Raw genomic sequence first — 13911 nt, 5'->3', positions numbered from 1 at the left:
TTACCTCACTTGTGGGTCGGTTCTTGCGGTGTCCAATCGTGTGGACGAGATTTGTGAAACACCTCTTAGCCGCCGAACCACCAAGTGTTGGTCGACACAATGGGGACGTAGCGTGTTGGCAAACACGTGAACCTCAGGAGAAAATCGATTGTCTCTTGTCTTTGGCATTCTCCCGGTGATTGGCTATATATTCATCTTGTGATTGGTTCATCCCCTACACGTTGGTATAATTACCTTACTCACTTATTTACATTCTTGCAAACTAGTTGACACAAGCTCTTTAGTGTAATTAGAATTGAGAGCTTGCTTTAGTATTTATATTCATCTAGTTGAGCTCTTTAGAGTAGCAAGGTTGAGAGCTCTTAGTGAGTAATTACATAGCAAGTTTATGTGCCTAAGTAATCATTGCAACTAGAATTGTTGAATAGGTGGCTTGCAACCCTTGTAGAGCTAGAGCAAGTTTGCTTACGCTATTTGTTATACTAATCAAATTGCTCTAGTTGATTTGTAGATTTTTAAATAGGCTATTCACCCCCCCTCTAGCCATATTAGGACCTTTCAATCGGGCATTCTTTATCATGGGCAACTCATTCAAGTATTTAAGTACTACCTGAACTCCTAATATGTAAGGAAGGGCATCGAGCCAGAATGGAGTGAATACCCACATCAGCAAGAGTATTGGAGTGATTTCGTGAGTGGGATGAATTTGATGCACATGCATCCTCATCTATGATCTCTCCTTCGGCTCAGAGGTTGGCCCCTGAAGCCCTCCAGTCAATTGATAACCTAGCGACCTACTTAGACTGTGCAACAAAGCTTGTCTTATCTGTGTTTCACTTTTTTCTTGTGTTGTAGACAATAGTGTCATCTTTAGTGGAGCTGACCAATTTAGAGATATCTGGGCTACAAGAAGATCTTGGCGGTTGGGTTCTGGAGACCATCACCTTATCTAATCAAGGTGCTACAGTTCCTAACCTTGGAATGTCGGTTTTATTTTGGACGTCTGTTTGTGTTTTGAAAACTATATATTCGTTGTGGTTGGATTTGGACGTTATGTCCCTGTGGTTGAAAACATGTATGTTGCTGTTGTTTTGTATGGATATTTGTGCTAGTGGTGTTCTAAAAAATATATATGTTGCTGGCGATGCGTAAGCCATGAAATTTTGGTATTATTGGTGCTATAATGTATTGCGAACAATAATGATACACAGTGGTAATGCCGGCGGTAATGGACAAAACATTACTGCCGGAACAAACACAATGGCGGCAGTGATGCTTCCCCTCATTAACGTAGGAGGGGACACCAGCCGCGTGGGATGACACCTACATCACCACCGGATGGTACGTCGGACCGGCGTTGGTGTTCGCGCCATCACAGACGGATGGTGCGCTGGCTCGGCGTCAATAGGTCCATCATCACCGCCGGTTGGTACGCTGGCCTGGCGATGATAGGTACACCATCACCGCCGGATGGCGCGCTGGCCCGGCGTCGATGGTTGCATCATCACCGCCGGATGGTACGCCGGCCCGGCTTCGATGGTTGCATCATCACCGCCGGATGGTACACCGGGACGGTGTTGATGGTTACATCACCACCATCGGTTCGTACGCCGTGCCGGCGTCGATGGAAGCATCATCATCGCCGGATGGTACGCCGGACCGAAGTCAAAGGACGCATTCTCACTGCCGGATTATACGCCGGACCGGCGGTGGTAAGACACAGTCACCGCCGTATGATACGCCAGACCGACGGTGATAAAATGCCGTCATCGCGGGGGCGCAACCGGGGGAGATAAAGGTCGCCAATCACCGCCGACATACGCCAACAAGGCCCAAAACCGTCGGTAATGGGGGTTCTGGGGCCGGCAGTGTTTTGCTCTCTGTACTCCTTTAGCTGTCCACTCGATGACTCCCCTCTCTGCTTTCTAGCTGCCTGAAGTGCTCGGTCATGTAAATTATGGTAGGCTGATTTCACCGAAAAAACTCCTTTCTTGTCAAAATGCCAAGCAATTACATCTTCTCGGCATCAGCTTCCCAAAAAATGTCTCTGATCAATTCACTGACTCGGGTAACCAAAGTTTGGCTCCTCGGGGTAATCGGCTGTCTCGTGACACCCCTCGGAATCCAAGGATCGAGCCAAATATTGATAGAAGTTCCAGTCACCAACTCGCCAAATTAATCTTCTTTTAAAGCTTTGATTCCCCGTAAAATACTCCTCCACGCATATGAGATTCCACGCAAAAATAATAAAAATTACGAACAATGGCCCTCCTTCCTCCGATCCCCTAGTCACCCTCCTCCGGAGCCCAAACCCAAACCCAGGCCCAGACTGATCAACCCTGCATCCAAATCTAGGTTTTCGATTCCCCTCCACAGGATGTCCGACCCCGCTGCCGGAGGCGGCGGCGCGTGGGCGAACGGCGGCCCCCGCTTCGGCGACATGGTCTGGGCCAAGGTGAAGTCCCACCCGTGGTGGCCGGGCCACATCTACAGCGTCAGCCTCACCGACGACGAGGAGGTACACCGCGGCTACCGCGACGGGCTCGTCCTCGTCGCCTTCTTCGGCGACTCGAGCTACGGGTGGTTCGAGCCCAGCGAGCTCGTCCCCTTCGAGGACCACTTCACCGAGAAGGCGGCCCAGGGCGGCAGCTCCCGCAGCAGCTTCGCCGCCGCCGTGGCCGAGGCCGTCGACGAGGTAGCCCGCCGCAGCGCGCTGGCGCTGCTCTGCCCGTGCAACAACCCCGACGCCTTCCGCCCCCACCCCATCGACGGCAACTTCTTCCTGGTCGATGTCCCGGCATTCGACACCGACGCCGACTACCACCGCGACCAGATTCGTGCCGCGCGGCAGCGATTCGTGCCGCGGAAGGCGCTCGACTACTTGCTGGACGCCGCCGTGACTCAGCAGGACGCGGCAGAAAAAGCCGCGCGCACCGTGCCTGGGATGGAGATGGCCGGACTGTTCACGGCGTACCGCCGCGCAGTGTTTTCGCCGATAGACAACACCTACGCTCAAGCGTTCGGGGTGGATCCCGAGCTGGCCCTTGCTGCCGAGCAGAAAGCCGCGGCAGAGCGAGCTCAACGAGGTATCAACACTCACGTGCCCAATTCTAGCTGTACTATTGACTGCGCTGTTGTTCTTGTTGCTGTGTACTTGAAATTGATGGCTAAACAATGTTACTAGTGCCGTTATAGATCAAGCAACAATTATTTTGATGTGAATAGCGGAGTGGATCTGATTCAAATAGTTTCTATTTCTCTCATGTTGAACTGCTTGTTGCATGAAGGATGTTGCATCTTTTTAACAGGGAGAGTGATTATTAAATTCGGGGTGATACTAGTCATGCAGAAATTTGTTGATTAAATGGTAACTTGTACTGCTTCACGGGATTCAATCCAACCTAGTAAAATATGAGACATGCATATCCACAGATCTCGATCTGTATTTGTTCTAGAAATTGGATGCCTGTATGATATTATATCATATAGTGTCTATATGATACTATCCTAATTTGTATGTGAGTTAGGTTCTAGCTGTGTCCTAGAAAAAAATCATCCATGATCTTGTGGGCATGAAGTGTATGAAGCTGTGACTAATTTGCATCATGTAGTTTTAAAGCTGTGACTAGTTAGCATCATGGTGTTATTGGAATCTTGAGATGTTTTACTTCTATGTCCATACACTGCATGTCTAGGAAGTTTTGTTCTGTAGTATATTTAGTTCTTTTGCATTACAACAAGTCAACGACAATTATCATATATTTGAAATCTGTGGTTCCTTCCTATTCTAGTTTTTGTTGTTGCACTTCAGTTTTCTGTTCATTCCATCCATTGAAGTCAGATCATATTAAATTGTGGGTTCACATATAAAAGCTGCATGTTTGATCAAATTGTTAATTTTGCTTGTCAAGGAGGATGCACCTAGATTAGACAAATTGATTCTTATGCATATAGTCAGTACAGAGCAATGAAATTCATGTTTTGTAAAAGAACTGCAATAAAGTGTGAAACTGATTCTGAATGAACACCCATGTGACTGATTAAATATGGTTGGTGACTCATTGAGATGTGATGATTGATAACTTGGGGGTATTCCTTTCCTGATCATAACATCTTCTGTTCTGGATGCATCATTTGCCTGTTCATCATGGGCAGGAGGCATCGAGGTAAGCTGGTTGAGTCCACATGTACATGGTGAAGGAAGGCACTGCGCTCCACATTGCTCTATTGTGGTGCTTAGTAGCTTTTTTATTTATAAGCATGTATATATATACATATATATACAATATGTCGAATAGATATGTTAATCTGAGCATTCAGAGTAACTGATTTGATTAGACTGTGCTGGTTAAGTAAAATCCTAACATTTGCAAACGAGGTATCACTTCACAGGCTTTAAGTGAAAGTCCCCGGGGAGAGAGTTTTGCCAAAGTAAAGCAAGTCCTATCAGACTTGCATCCTACGTTGAGACTAAACCCATTACAACTGCGAGAGCCCACCCTCAGCAAGCATATTGCTATAGATGCCATGAGTAACTTGGTGTGCCCAGTCCCGCACATGCCATCTTGGCATAATCTTCCTTTGACCTCTCCTTGATCTTCCATTATGTTACCACACTGTGCGGTTTTGTACATGGCCGGTCATTGTAGTGTTGTTGGAGCGAGAATACTTGCCTCTGAAACCAGAAACAATTGCACACCCATACCCACAACTCCAGCCTGTTTGGTGTGAGGACCCATTGACAATTGGCTTGCTGTTAACGAAGTGTATTGCTTGTGCCTTCCAGGGATCTAACATTGACATGGAAGATTCCGATGACACTGATTGACCAAGTTTCTGAGCTGCATGAGTTGAGCTTGAGCCTGTTGGACTAGCTACTGGCGTGCGTGCCCCGATGGTGCGATGAGAGGCTCTCTGAGCCATATCTTACAGTGTCAGCGTTGTGTTGACGAAGCCACGCTGGGGGAAAAGACTGATTGATGGCCATATATATTATACGCTGGGGAAGGACTGTAGGTTTAGCCTAACTTAATTGCTCTTGGGACCTGCTTTGCACAGGACCTGGAGCAGATAACAGGCTCCTTTTTGCAAGCCTATAGATTATACACAGGCAAGCACTAGATTATTTAGAAGGAAACACTAATCCTTGAGCTTAGCCCCGTGGTGGCATCGGAAACAGGAAGCATGATATAGGAGTATTCCCCTCGATGCTGGTGGTCAGCGTAGTAGCTTTTCTGTTCCTTGCCTCCTGCTGCTAGCCGGGCCAGCCACCATGGAGCCAGCCTGTTCGGTTGGCTGGTTCATATTGTTGCGGGTTCATGAAGAAGTACTACTGGCTGATTTGTGTGAGAGAAAAATACTGTTTCGGCTGAAAATTTAGGATCGTTTACGACAAGCCACAGCTAAACGAACGCCCAGGAGAGCAGCGTGGTTCAGCCCGTTCTGGCCTGGGACCAAACCAAACCAACCATCCCAAATATTAGTAGCTGCTCCCTCTCATAAAAAAATTAGGAGTTGTTGCAATTTCAATTCTATTTTTATATAAAAATATTATATATAAATAAATAGACAAAGAATAGGAGGAAGAAAAAGTCATGGCACCTGATTCATGAATAGAAGTCGTCTTAGTGAGGGGTGGCTGTGACCGTATGTGAGGTGCCTAATCCATGCATCAGAGGCGTGTCTGGTGCTGGTGCTGGTGCTGGTGCATGTGCACGTTTCTTCACTGGAATGGAAGACGAAGCTAGTGCCAGGGCAAGGCAGTTTTTCCTTTGCCAGAGGCGAAAGCAACGGCGCAGGCAGCGAGCCATCCGCATCCACCACCACGCCTAGCCTCTCGGCTAGAGTGCCACGGCCTGCGGGCTGCTGGCTGCCGCCACGTCTACAGAGATTAGCGTCGCCGAGCGCATATGCCAGCCGCTAGCTTCTCCTTCACACAAGGAAATTAACGTTTCCCAAGCAATTACGGCTAAACTAAACTTGGCTTTGGAGCCTTTGATTGATGCATGTCCTGGCCATCACTGGTCGATTCGGTCCTCGCGTGTATAACAAAAGCCGACTTCGAATCCATCACTAGTAGTAAGATCTAGGAGTGGCCATGTTGCCGTCTAGCCACTCCGACAGCAAGTCTGAACCATCACACACCCACACACACTTAACGCTAAAAAAAGTCATTGTGTTTACAAGAAATACTTGGGCATAATTACTTTCTTTATACTGTCGTGGCATTATTTTATTTCATCATTGTACATAGAAATTAGTAGTTTTTTTTTATCATTTATGAAGCATTCACGTTTGGACTGGTAGTAGCCACCACTCGGTCTTTCCGCCTTCCGTTGACTGCAATGTTGTGTGTACCTGCTCTGTTTTCCTGCTGCTGAGCTGACTGAGATAGTGGGACTGACTGACTGACATGGCCCACATGGATGCCTTGCAGCGCGGCCGCTCAAAGGGGGACTCAGGAAGACGGCGGCGGAGCAGGCCACGCCGACGGGCGGCGGCCGCAGGAGGGGCGGCGCGGGCGGGGCCGCCGCGAGGCTCATGGAGAAGATCGTCCCGGGCGCGTCCGCCATGAAGGCCAAGTCCAGCAGCAAGAAGGACCAGTACCTGCTCAAGCGCCGGGTCGCGCCCGAGGCCTCCTCCGCCCACCACCGCCAGCCGCAGCTCCCGGACGCGCCACCGCCCGCGCCTGTGCCCGTGCCGGACGACGGGCCGCCTGGCTTCCCGGCCAGCGGCGACCCGCCCACGCCGCCGCTGCCTGGGAGCTCCATCGCGGACGAGGATTTCATAATGCTGCAGAGACGCGCCCCGCTCGTCGAGGTCCCTCCTCCCGCCGCCCACCAGGCCCAGCCGACTGAGGGGCCCACCGCAGCCGCGCCCAAGAAGGCGACCAAGCCCAAGAAGCCCCGCAAGCGCGAGCGGGAGGAAGGCGCCGATGCCGATGTCGATGCCAGCCCCGACGCAGTGGACGCCGCCGGCGAGCCCAAGAAGAGGAAGAAAAAGAAGAAGCTTCCCGACCTGGACGGCGCCGGCAAGGCCGCCGCAGTGGTTCAGGACCCCAACGGGCTTGACGTGACGCAGGTACTATCAGACATCCGGAACCTCCCGCTGGCTCCCTTCCATGGCGCCGACCGCCGCATCTCTGACACCGCTCGCTCCTTCGTCCTCGCGTTCCGCTCAAAATACTACAAGAAGAGCTACGAGAACGACCCACCGGAGGAGTCGAAGAAGATGAACCTGGATAAGCCTACTGCCGCCGCGGCCGCTGACGGCCAGTCGCCCAAGAAGAAGAAGCCGGCTGCACCGAGGCCTGGCGCAGGCAATAATGACCCCACCAAAGCCGGCGTGAAGCGCGGGCCATCGGACCGCCAGGGGGAGCTGGCCGTGAAGAAGAAAGCCAAGCTCGAGAAGATCAAGACACTGTCCAGTGAGAAGAAGGCCGCCGGTCTGGAGCAGAAAGACACAGCGGCGGCGCAGCAGCAGGCAGCACGGGCTGCAGGCGGCAAGGACGGCAAGGCCGAGATGGGTAGTGGTGCGGCTGCCAAGAAGAAGGAGCCGGCGCCGGCACCCAGGGTCCGTACCCCGTCGCCGACGGCGCTGATGATGAAGTTCCCGCTGAAGAGCACGCTGCCGTCGGTGGCGTCGCTCAAGGCGCGGTTCGCGCGGTTCGGCCCGCTGGACGTGGACGGCATCCGCGTGTACTGGAAGTCCCACATGTGCCGCGTCATCTACAGGTTCAAGGCCGACGCGGAGGCCGCGCTCAGGTACGCCAAGGCCAACGCCATGTTCGGGCAGGTGGACACGCAGTACCACCTCCGCGAGGTCGAGTCAGGGGCCGGCCGCGACCCGCCGCTGGCGGCGCCGGCGCCGGAAGCGCCGCCCCCGCAGCAGCAGCAGCGCTCCGAGCTGCGGCTCATGGAGACGGCATCGTTTAGGCCCGGAAGCTCCGGGAACGGCGCCCCGCTGCCCATGTCCAGGGCCGCCGGGGCCGTGATGGCGCGTCCGGCCGTGGGGCAGCAGCAGCAGCCCAAGTCGATCCTGAAGAAGAGCACCGATGAAGGAAACTCTGGGACCACAAGGGAGGTCTCCCGTGTGAAGTTCATGCTGGACGGCGCGGACGGCGGCAAGCTCGAGCCGCCCGCGCCGCCGGCGAGCGTTGGCGGCAATGGCGCGGACAGCGGCGTCAAGGCTGCCAAATCCGTGGGGTTCGCTTCTTCCCAGCCTCTGCAGCCACCCCAGCGCGCGCTGCTGCAGCAGCAGCAGGCTCCACGCGCCGCCGTCACGCAGCAGCTCCCGCCCCCGCCGCCTCTGTCGCTGCAGCAACATCTCCCGTACCACCAGCCTCGCGTCGCCGACGGGCCTCCACTGGTGTCTCCCCAAGGTCAGCTGCTGGCATACCCGCCACCTCGCGTCCACGGCGAGGGCCCCTCCGCGCTCCCTGGGCAACCGCTGCCGTACCAGCCTCGCCCCACCGGCTTCCCTGGTGGACAGCAGCAGCAGCAGGTGGGGTACCCGCCTCGCTCCGGCGACAGCCCGCCGCTCCTCGCCGGACAGCAGCAGCAGCAGCAGTTCCCGCCTCGCCCCAGCAACGCGAACGCCGCCGAGGAGGTCCCGGCGTGGAAGAGGGGGGAGAAGGAGTTCAAGGAGGAGGCGTGGAGGCTGATGACGGGGATCGCCAAGATGGTGGAGCCGCTGACCGACAAGAACGGCTTCTTCCCCTACCACCTGTTCCGAGCACAGTGAGCATGCGTGGCGTCCGTCCGGCCTCGGTGGGGTCGCGGCAGCTGGATGGTCATGGTCAGCTGCCGCGTTGTATCCGTCGGGCCCCTGGGCCAGTAGCAACCGGGGCTTCGCCGGAGAGGGACAGAGAGATTGAAAGGCTGGCAGGTGCCTGTTCTGTTCCTGTGGTAGTTTATTTATGACTGTGGTTTATCCGTTTATGCGAGTGTGTGTATGCACTCCGTCGTCTATACAATGGGATGTTGTAGTGCTTGTTTTGTTTTAAATCCCTCCTCATTTTGCAGTTAATAACTGTAGGTTTTATTATTTCCGCAATCGCAAACTCTTATTCGCGATCGGTCAAGCGCTTGTGCAACCGCGCAACACCGCTTCTCCAGCCGTCCATTGCCACACCTTCCCTGGAGTTAGAGGGTGCTTCCTCCCTGACTTTTTGGCACTAGGTGTATTACCCTAAATTTTATAAAATTACTACGTTTTTCTTTGATTTTCAATAATTTTGTGTCTTAGTAGAAATTAGGCGTAGAATTGGTAGTCTTTGGTGGGGTTTCTTGCCGGGGTGTTAAATTTAGCACACAACCCAACCCCCAATATAAGAACAAAAAGACCATCCCCACAACAAAGACCGTCTCATCCAAACCACTCGTTTAATTGACCCTAAAGCTATTACAGTAGACTAACCCAACCATTTGTTGGTAATGAGGAGCAAAGAGCCAATGGTCGCGGTGTGTGGAGGCGGCAGTTAGGCAGGTGTGGCTCGTTGGCGGCGACGGGTTAGTAGAGGGCGGGTTCGACTGGCAGGCGGTGTGGCAAGGCAGCGCATCGTCGATAGCCACGGTCGGTGGTGGACGAGGTGGTATGCTCTTGTGACCGTGCGACCTGTCGAGCGATAACTCTACCCTTTCACAAACTAGGAAGGGTACTGGGGTAGCACTCAAAACTCATTCAGGGAAGAAATAAGAGAGTATAGTCTTCTTCTCTTAGGTCGGGTCTTTTTCCCCACTACATATGGATTAGGAAGCGAAGCAAAATAATTTATCCCTCAATCCACAGACAAAGCCCGGAGATGACTGAATCCAAGCGTAAAGTATGTATAGAGTGTTCTTGTGTCTTCCTCCAATCCAAATGTTCTGACATGGTGATCGCCATTACCAGTTTTAGTTGTAGCACGAGTCGCTACGTACGTGAGACCTTCTAACATTTCAATCATAATAACCCTTGCTCTGTCACTTTCATCACCAGCCACGTGCCAGTGACACTGATAACCTAAGTTAGAGGAATTGATTGTCACCACCACACCCTTGCAAGTTTGGCATAGGGATTTAAGGATTTTAACAAGCTCTCTCTCGCCACATCCCACATTGAGGTCCTTTTTTGAATTCCACAAAATGTTTTTTTTTGTTTTTGAAAAGAAAACTCTTAGTGGAGACTATGTTTCGGAACACATGATGCCTTTTTGAATTCCTTTGTTTTGGAACACATGATGCCTTTGTTTTTTAATTCCACAAAATGCCTTTTTTCACAACAAACAAGTGCCTCATCTGTGCCAAACCAATCAAATGGTCGGCATCTTATTCTTTTAGTAGCGGAAAATGATGGAATGCTACTAGTATCCGTGTTCACATTTCTTCAACTACAATAATACTATAATAGGCACATTTAATAAATATGTAAATATACAAACTAACAATATCCTATAATAAATCTGCCACTGAAGCAAACAAAAATCCATATACTCCATTGAGGTCCCGTTTTGGAACGCATGATTGAAGAAATACAAGAACAGAAGAAAGAAAAAAACATGAATATAATAAGAATACATATGCAAAACTGAATTTTGTTGGGATAAATGTTTGGATAAACTGTAGTCAAAACACATGAAACAAACAATGAGGTTAGACTAGATGTTTTTTCCTTGGTTTTTCTCTGAAATCAAACATAAAGGAAATTCTCCTATGTTCTTCCGGCAAGGGGATTTCTACGAAAAATGAAGGATACTACAATCACTCAATCTATAGGAGGGACTTGGGTTATAATTTTTTTTCCCCTCGATCCAAAGGGGACTAGGATTGTAAGATGCCTAGAAAGACAAGGTAGATATTTGTTGATTTCAACTCCAAATTATTGGGTCCAGCGAAAGAAAGCTAATAGCACTAGTATTATAAGGGCACGTACAAAGACAGGAACCAAAGAAAACACACATAGCACAAAACTCTACAATCTCTTGCATCTCCTTCTAGTTCCAGATGAACGTCGTTGCTTCTCCGTTGGCGAGCGCGGGCGCGAAGACTGCTCGAGGGCTTATCCATCGTCAGCTCAGATGCAAGACAAGGCAATGCGTGTGCTCAAGCGCCCGACCATGGCGGCGCAGGTGAGCTCTAGCACCCGGCCACGGTGGCTCAGGGCAAGCTCTAGCCCCATCCATGGAGGGTGAGCTCCCAGCGGCCCTGGAGGAGCTCCTCCATCGAAGGAGCGCGGGTGTGGCGGCATTGGGAGGGGCGTTGTTGTTCTGTCCTCTACTTGATGGAAAGGCCCTCTACTAGAGGAAGAAGAAGATCGTACGAGTGGCTGACAACGTGGGCTCCATGATGACAGTTGGGCCCCATGATGACCAGCTCTACTAACAATGTTGAAAAGGCCATGCATCCCAATCTATTCAATCCCTTGCACCAAACAACAAAAATTGGAACTAACTCTATCCCTGGAACGAAACACAAATGGGTCCAGCCCAACCACAAAAACTGGGACAGGTCTAATCCAACTCATATCATCCCGAAATCAAACATATGCTAAAAATTTCTTAGTGCCTCTTTAGGGTGGATTATATATGCCCTAACTAGGGCTATAACAAATTTAGAGCATATAGTTCGACCTTGGTTTACGAAATTATAATCAAGGAATTCTATGACGGTTCGTTTGAGCTATTTTTCAGCCATGAAACAGTGTTTTCCTCTCACAACATTTCAGCATAAGCATCAGCATAAACCAAATTTCAGCATAAGCGAACTCAAACAGCGCTAAAAGAATCCAATTATGGATGTGCCGTTCAACATGAGGGACAAGAGTAGTATTACAAGGTTGTCATTTTCACAACCACCAATTGCCTCATCTGTACCAAACCAATCAAATGGTCGGCGTCTTATATAGTACCGAAAAATGGTGGAATGATAATAGAGTGTTCACATTGACTATTCTTCAACTAGCAATAATAGACTCATTTAAATATGTAAATATACAAGCACACATTAACCTTAAATAAATCTGCTGGTCAAGAAACAAAATGCCACATACTCCATTAATATTGTAAATTGGCTAGAAAGACAAGGACGGTAGTAGATATTTGTTGATTTCAACTTCAAATTACGAACAATAATATTATTATAACTAGTTAGAACAAATTTAGAGTGCATATGACGACCTTGGCTTACAAAATCATAATCAAGGAATTTTGTGACAATATTTTCTCAAACAGCTAAAAGAATCCAATATATGGATATGCCACTCAACACGAGTAACAAGAGTAGTATTACAAAAGGTAGTCATTTTCACGCACTTACAACACCATTGATTAATTGTCACATTAAAACAACTCAAATAACAACCGAAATAAAACATTTCAAGGCCATACTCAACGAACAAATAACACTAGTAATTGTGTTTTAGTGTCGTTAACGACTATAGTATATTAGCAAGTTTTAAGCCGCCGGAGATGATTTTGGCGCCGCCGCCTTGACGGCTTCTTCGAACCGGAGCTCCTTGGCCTGGAACTTCTGCTTGGCATACACGTCCATGTAGTCGCCAAACACGTACTTGGGGTACGCCTCGCCGCCGCTGGTTGCCACAGCCGCCGGCGAGATGGTGGCCTCGTTGGCCGGGTTGTAGAAGGAGGCGATGGAGCGGCGGTTGCCGTCGCGCATGGGCAGCACGCGGTGCCACGCGCTGCGGTAGCGGCCGTTACTGAGCACCTCGATCTGGTCGCCGGTGTTGACGACGATGGCACCCGCGAGCGGCTGCACGTCGGTCCACTGGCCGTCCTTGAGCACCTCCAGGCCGCCGACCTTGTCGTCCTGGAACAGGAGGATGACGCCGCCGGCGTCGGTGTGCGCGCGCAGGCCCGTGATGAGGTCCGAGCGCAGGCACGGCGGGTAGTGGCTGACTTTGGTGCCGAAGAAGGGCTCGTGCTGGCCGTCACCGGAAAAGGCGGCCTTGACGGTGCCCCTGTCGAGGCCGAGGTTCTCGTCCATGGCCTCCATGACGCGCTCGGCCAGCTTCCGCAGCTCGGCGCGGTACTCGCGCATGGTCTCCTTGAACGCCGGCGGGTCGGACGGCCACTGGCAGCCGTCGTGGATGTAGAAGATGTCCTCCCAGTCCAGGTCGTCCACGGGCGCCACCTCCTCCCCGCGCCGCTCCGCGTCGACGAGCGCCTCCAGCGTGCGCACCGGCTCCGACGCCCTGAACCCGGCCTCCCGGAGGCGGTAGCACTCGGAGCACACCTTCTTGACGCGCTCCAGAAGCTCCAGCGGGATGCCGTGGTTCACGAGCTGGAAGAACCCCCACTCCTCGCAGCCATTGGCGATCTGCGCCAGCGTCTCCGCCCTCTCGGCGCCGTCCAGCTTGGAGAAGTCGATCACGGGAACCACCATGGCTGATGAATGAAATGAGCAGAAGAGAAAAGAAGACGACGACTATATATGTTTATGTTCTCGATCTCTGTCCGGATCGGATCGAGAAAGCCTGCTCTGAAGTAGATCTTTAGGTGTTGCAACAACTATATATACCTTCAATTCAGTGAATGCTGGTTTGCATGCAGATCGTTGATCGGATGGCTTGAGCTCGGAGGCCATGGCTGTGGTTTTATAGGGTACCAAGTGTGCAAGTTTGAGCATGACTTATCTCTTGTCTGTCGTCTGGTAGGAGTACGACTAGACTCTCCCTATAGGCAAATATAAATATATATGACCTGACTTGGAAAATGTTGCTCTATAGATGCAGAACTCAGTTTTCTCTGTATTGATACGGTAGATGTTTTTTTTTTCTTCAGAAAAACAACGGACAAGAAAATTGCCAGACATGTATCCATAAAGGACTAGGAGGAGGTCAGGAAAACTACTCCTACAGGGAATTTCCCATTGACATCCATATTTATAATCTCAGTCATCCATTTCTCTTGTGTGA

The 13911-nt window shown here is 50.9% G+C and overlaps 2 protein-coding genes across 4 annotated transcripts; one reads left to right on the top strand and one right to left on the bottom strand.

Annotated features, from left to right (window-relative positions):
- Positions 1-2244: 2244 nt before the first annotated feature.
- Positions 2245-8991, top strand: LOC136511704 (PWWP domain-containing protein 1-like). 3 transcript variants are annotated; one of them, XM_066505740.1, is made up of 3 exons: positions 2245-3086; positions 6437-8502; positions 8569-8991. In XM_066505740.1, the coding sequence occupies exons 1-3, from the start codon at positions 2378-2380 to the stop codon at positions 8740-8742; spliced, it is 2949 nt and encodes a 982-aa protein (XP_066361837.1). In that variant the 5' UTR covers positions 2245-2377; the 3' UTR covers positions 8743-8991. The 3 variants fall into 3 exon arrangements, with proteins under 3 accessions (XP_066361837.1, XP_066361838.1, XP_066361836.1); XM_066505741.1 differs by having other exon boundaries at positions 2246-3086; positions 6437-7080; positions 7195-8991; XM_066505739.1 differs by having other exon boundaries at positions 2247-3086; positions 6437-8991.
- Positions 8992-12244: 3253 nt separating this feature from the next.
- Positions 12245-13544, bottom strand: LOC136513639 (1-aminocyclopropane-1-carboxylate oxidase-like). The gene has a single exon (XM_066507608.1). The coding sequence runs from the start codon at positions 13377-13379 to the stop codon at positions 12432-12434; it is 948 nt and encodes a 315-aa protein (XP_066363705.1). The 5' UTR covers positions 13380-13544; the 3' UTR covers positions 12245-12431.
- Between the last annotated feature and the right edge of the window lie 367 nt (positions 13545-13911).

The sequence above is a fragment of the Miscanthus floridulus genome, chromosome 16 (genome assembly GCF_019320115.1).
Source record: "Miscanthus floridulus cultivar M001 chromosome 16, ASM1932011v1, whole genome shotgun sequence".
NCBI classification, from domain to species: Eukaryota; Viridiplantae; Streptophyta; class Magnoliopsida; order Poales; family Poaceae; genus Miscanthus; species Miscanthus floridulus.
The sequence above is the reverse complement of the archived record's forward strand: the minus strand, read 5'-3'. Positions and strand labels throughout refer to the sequence as shown.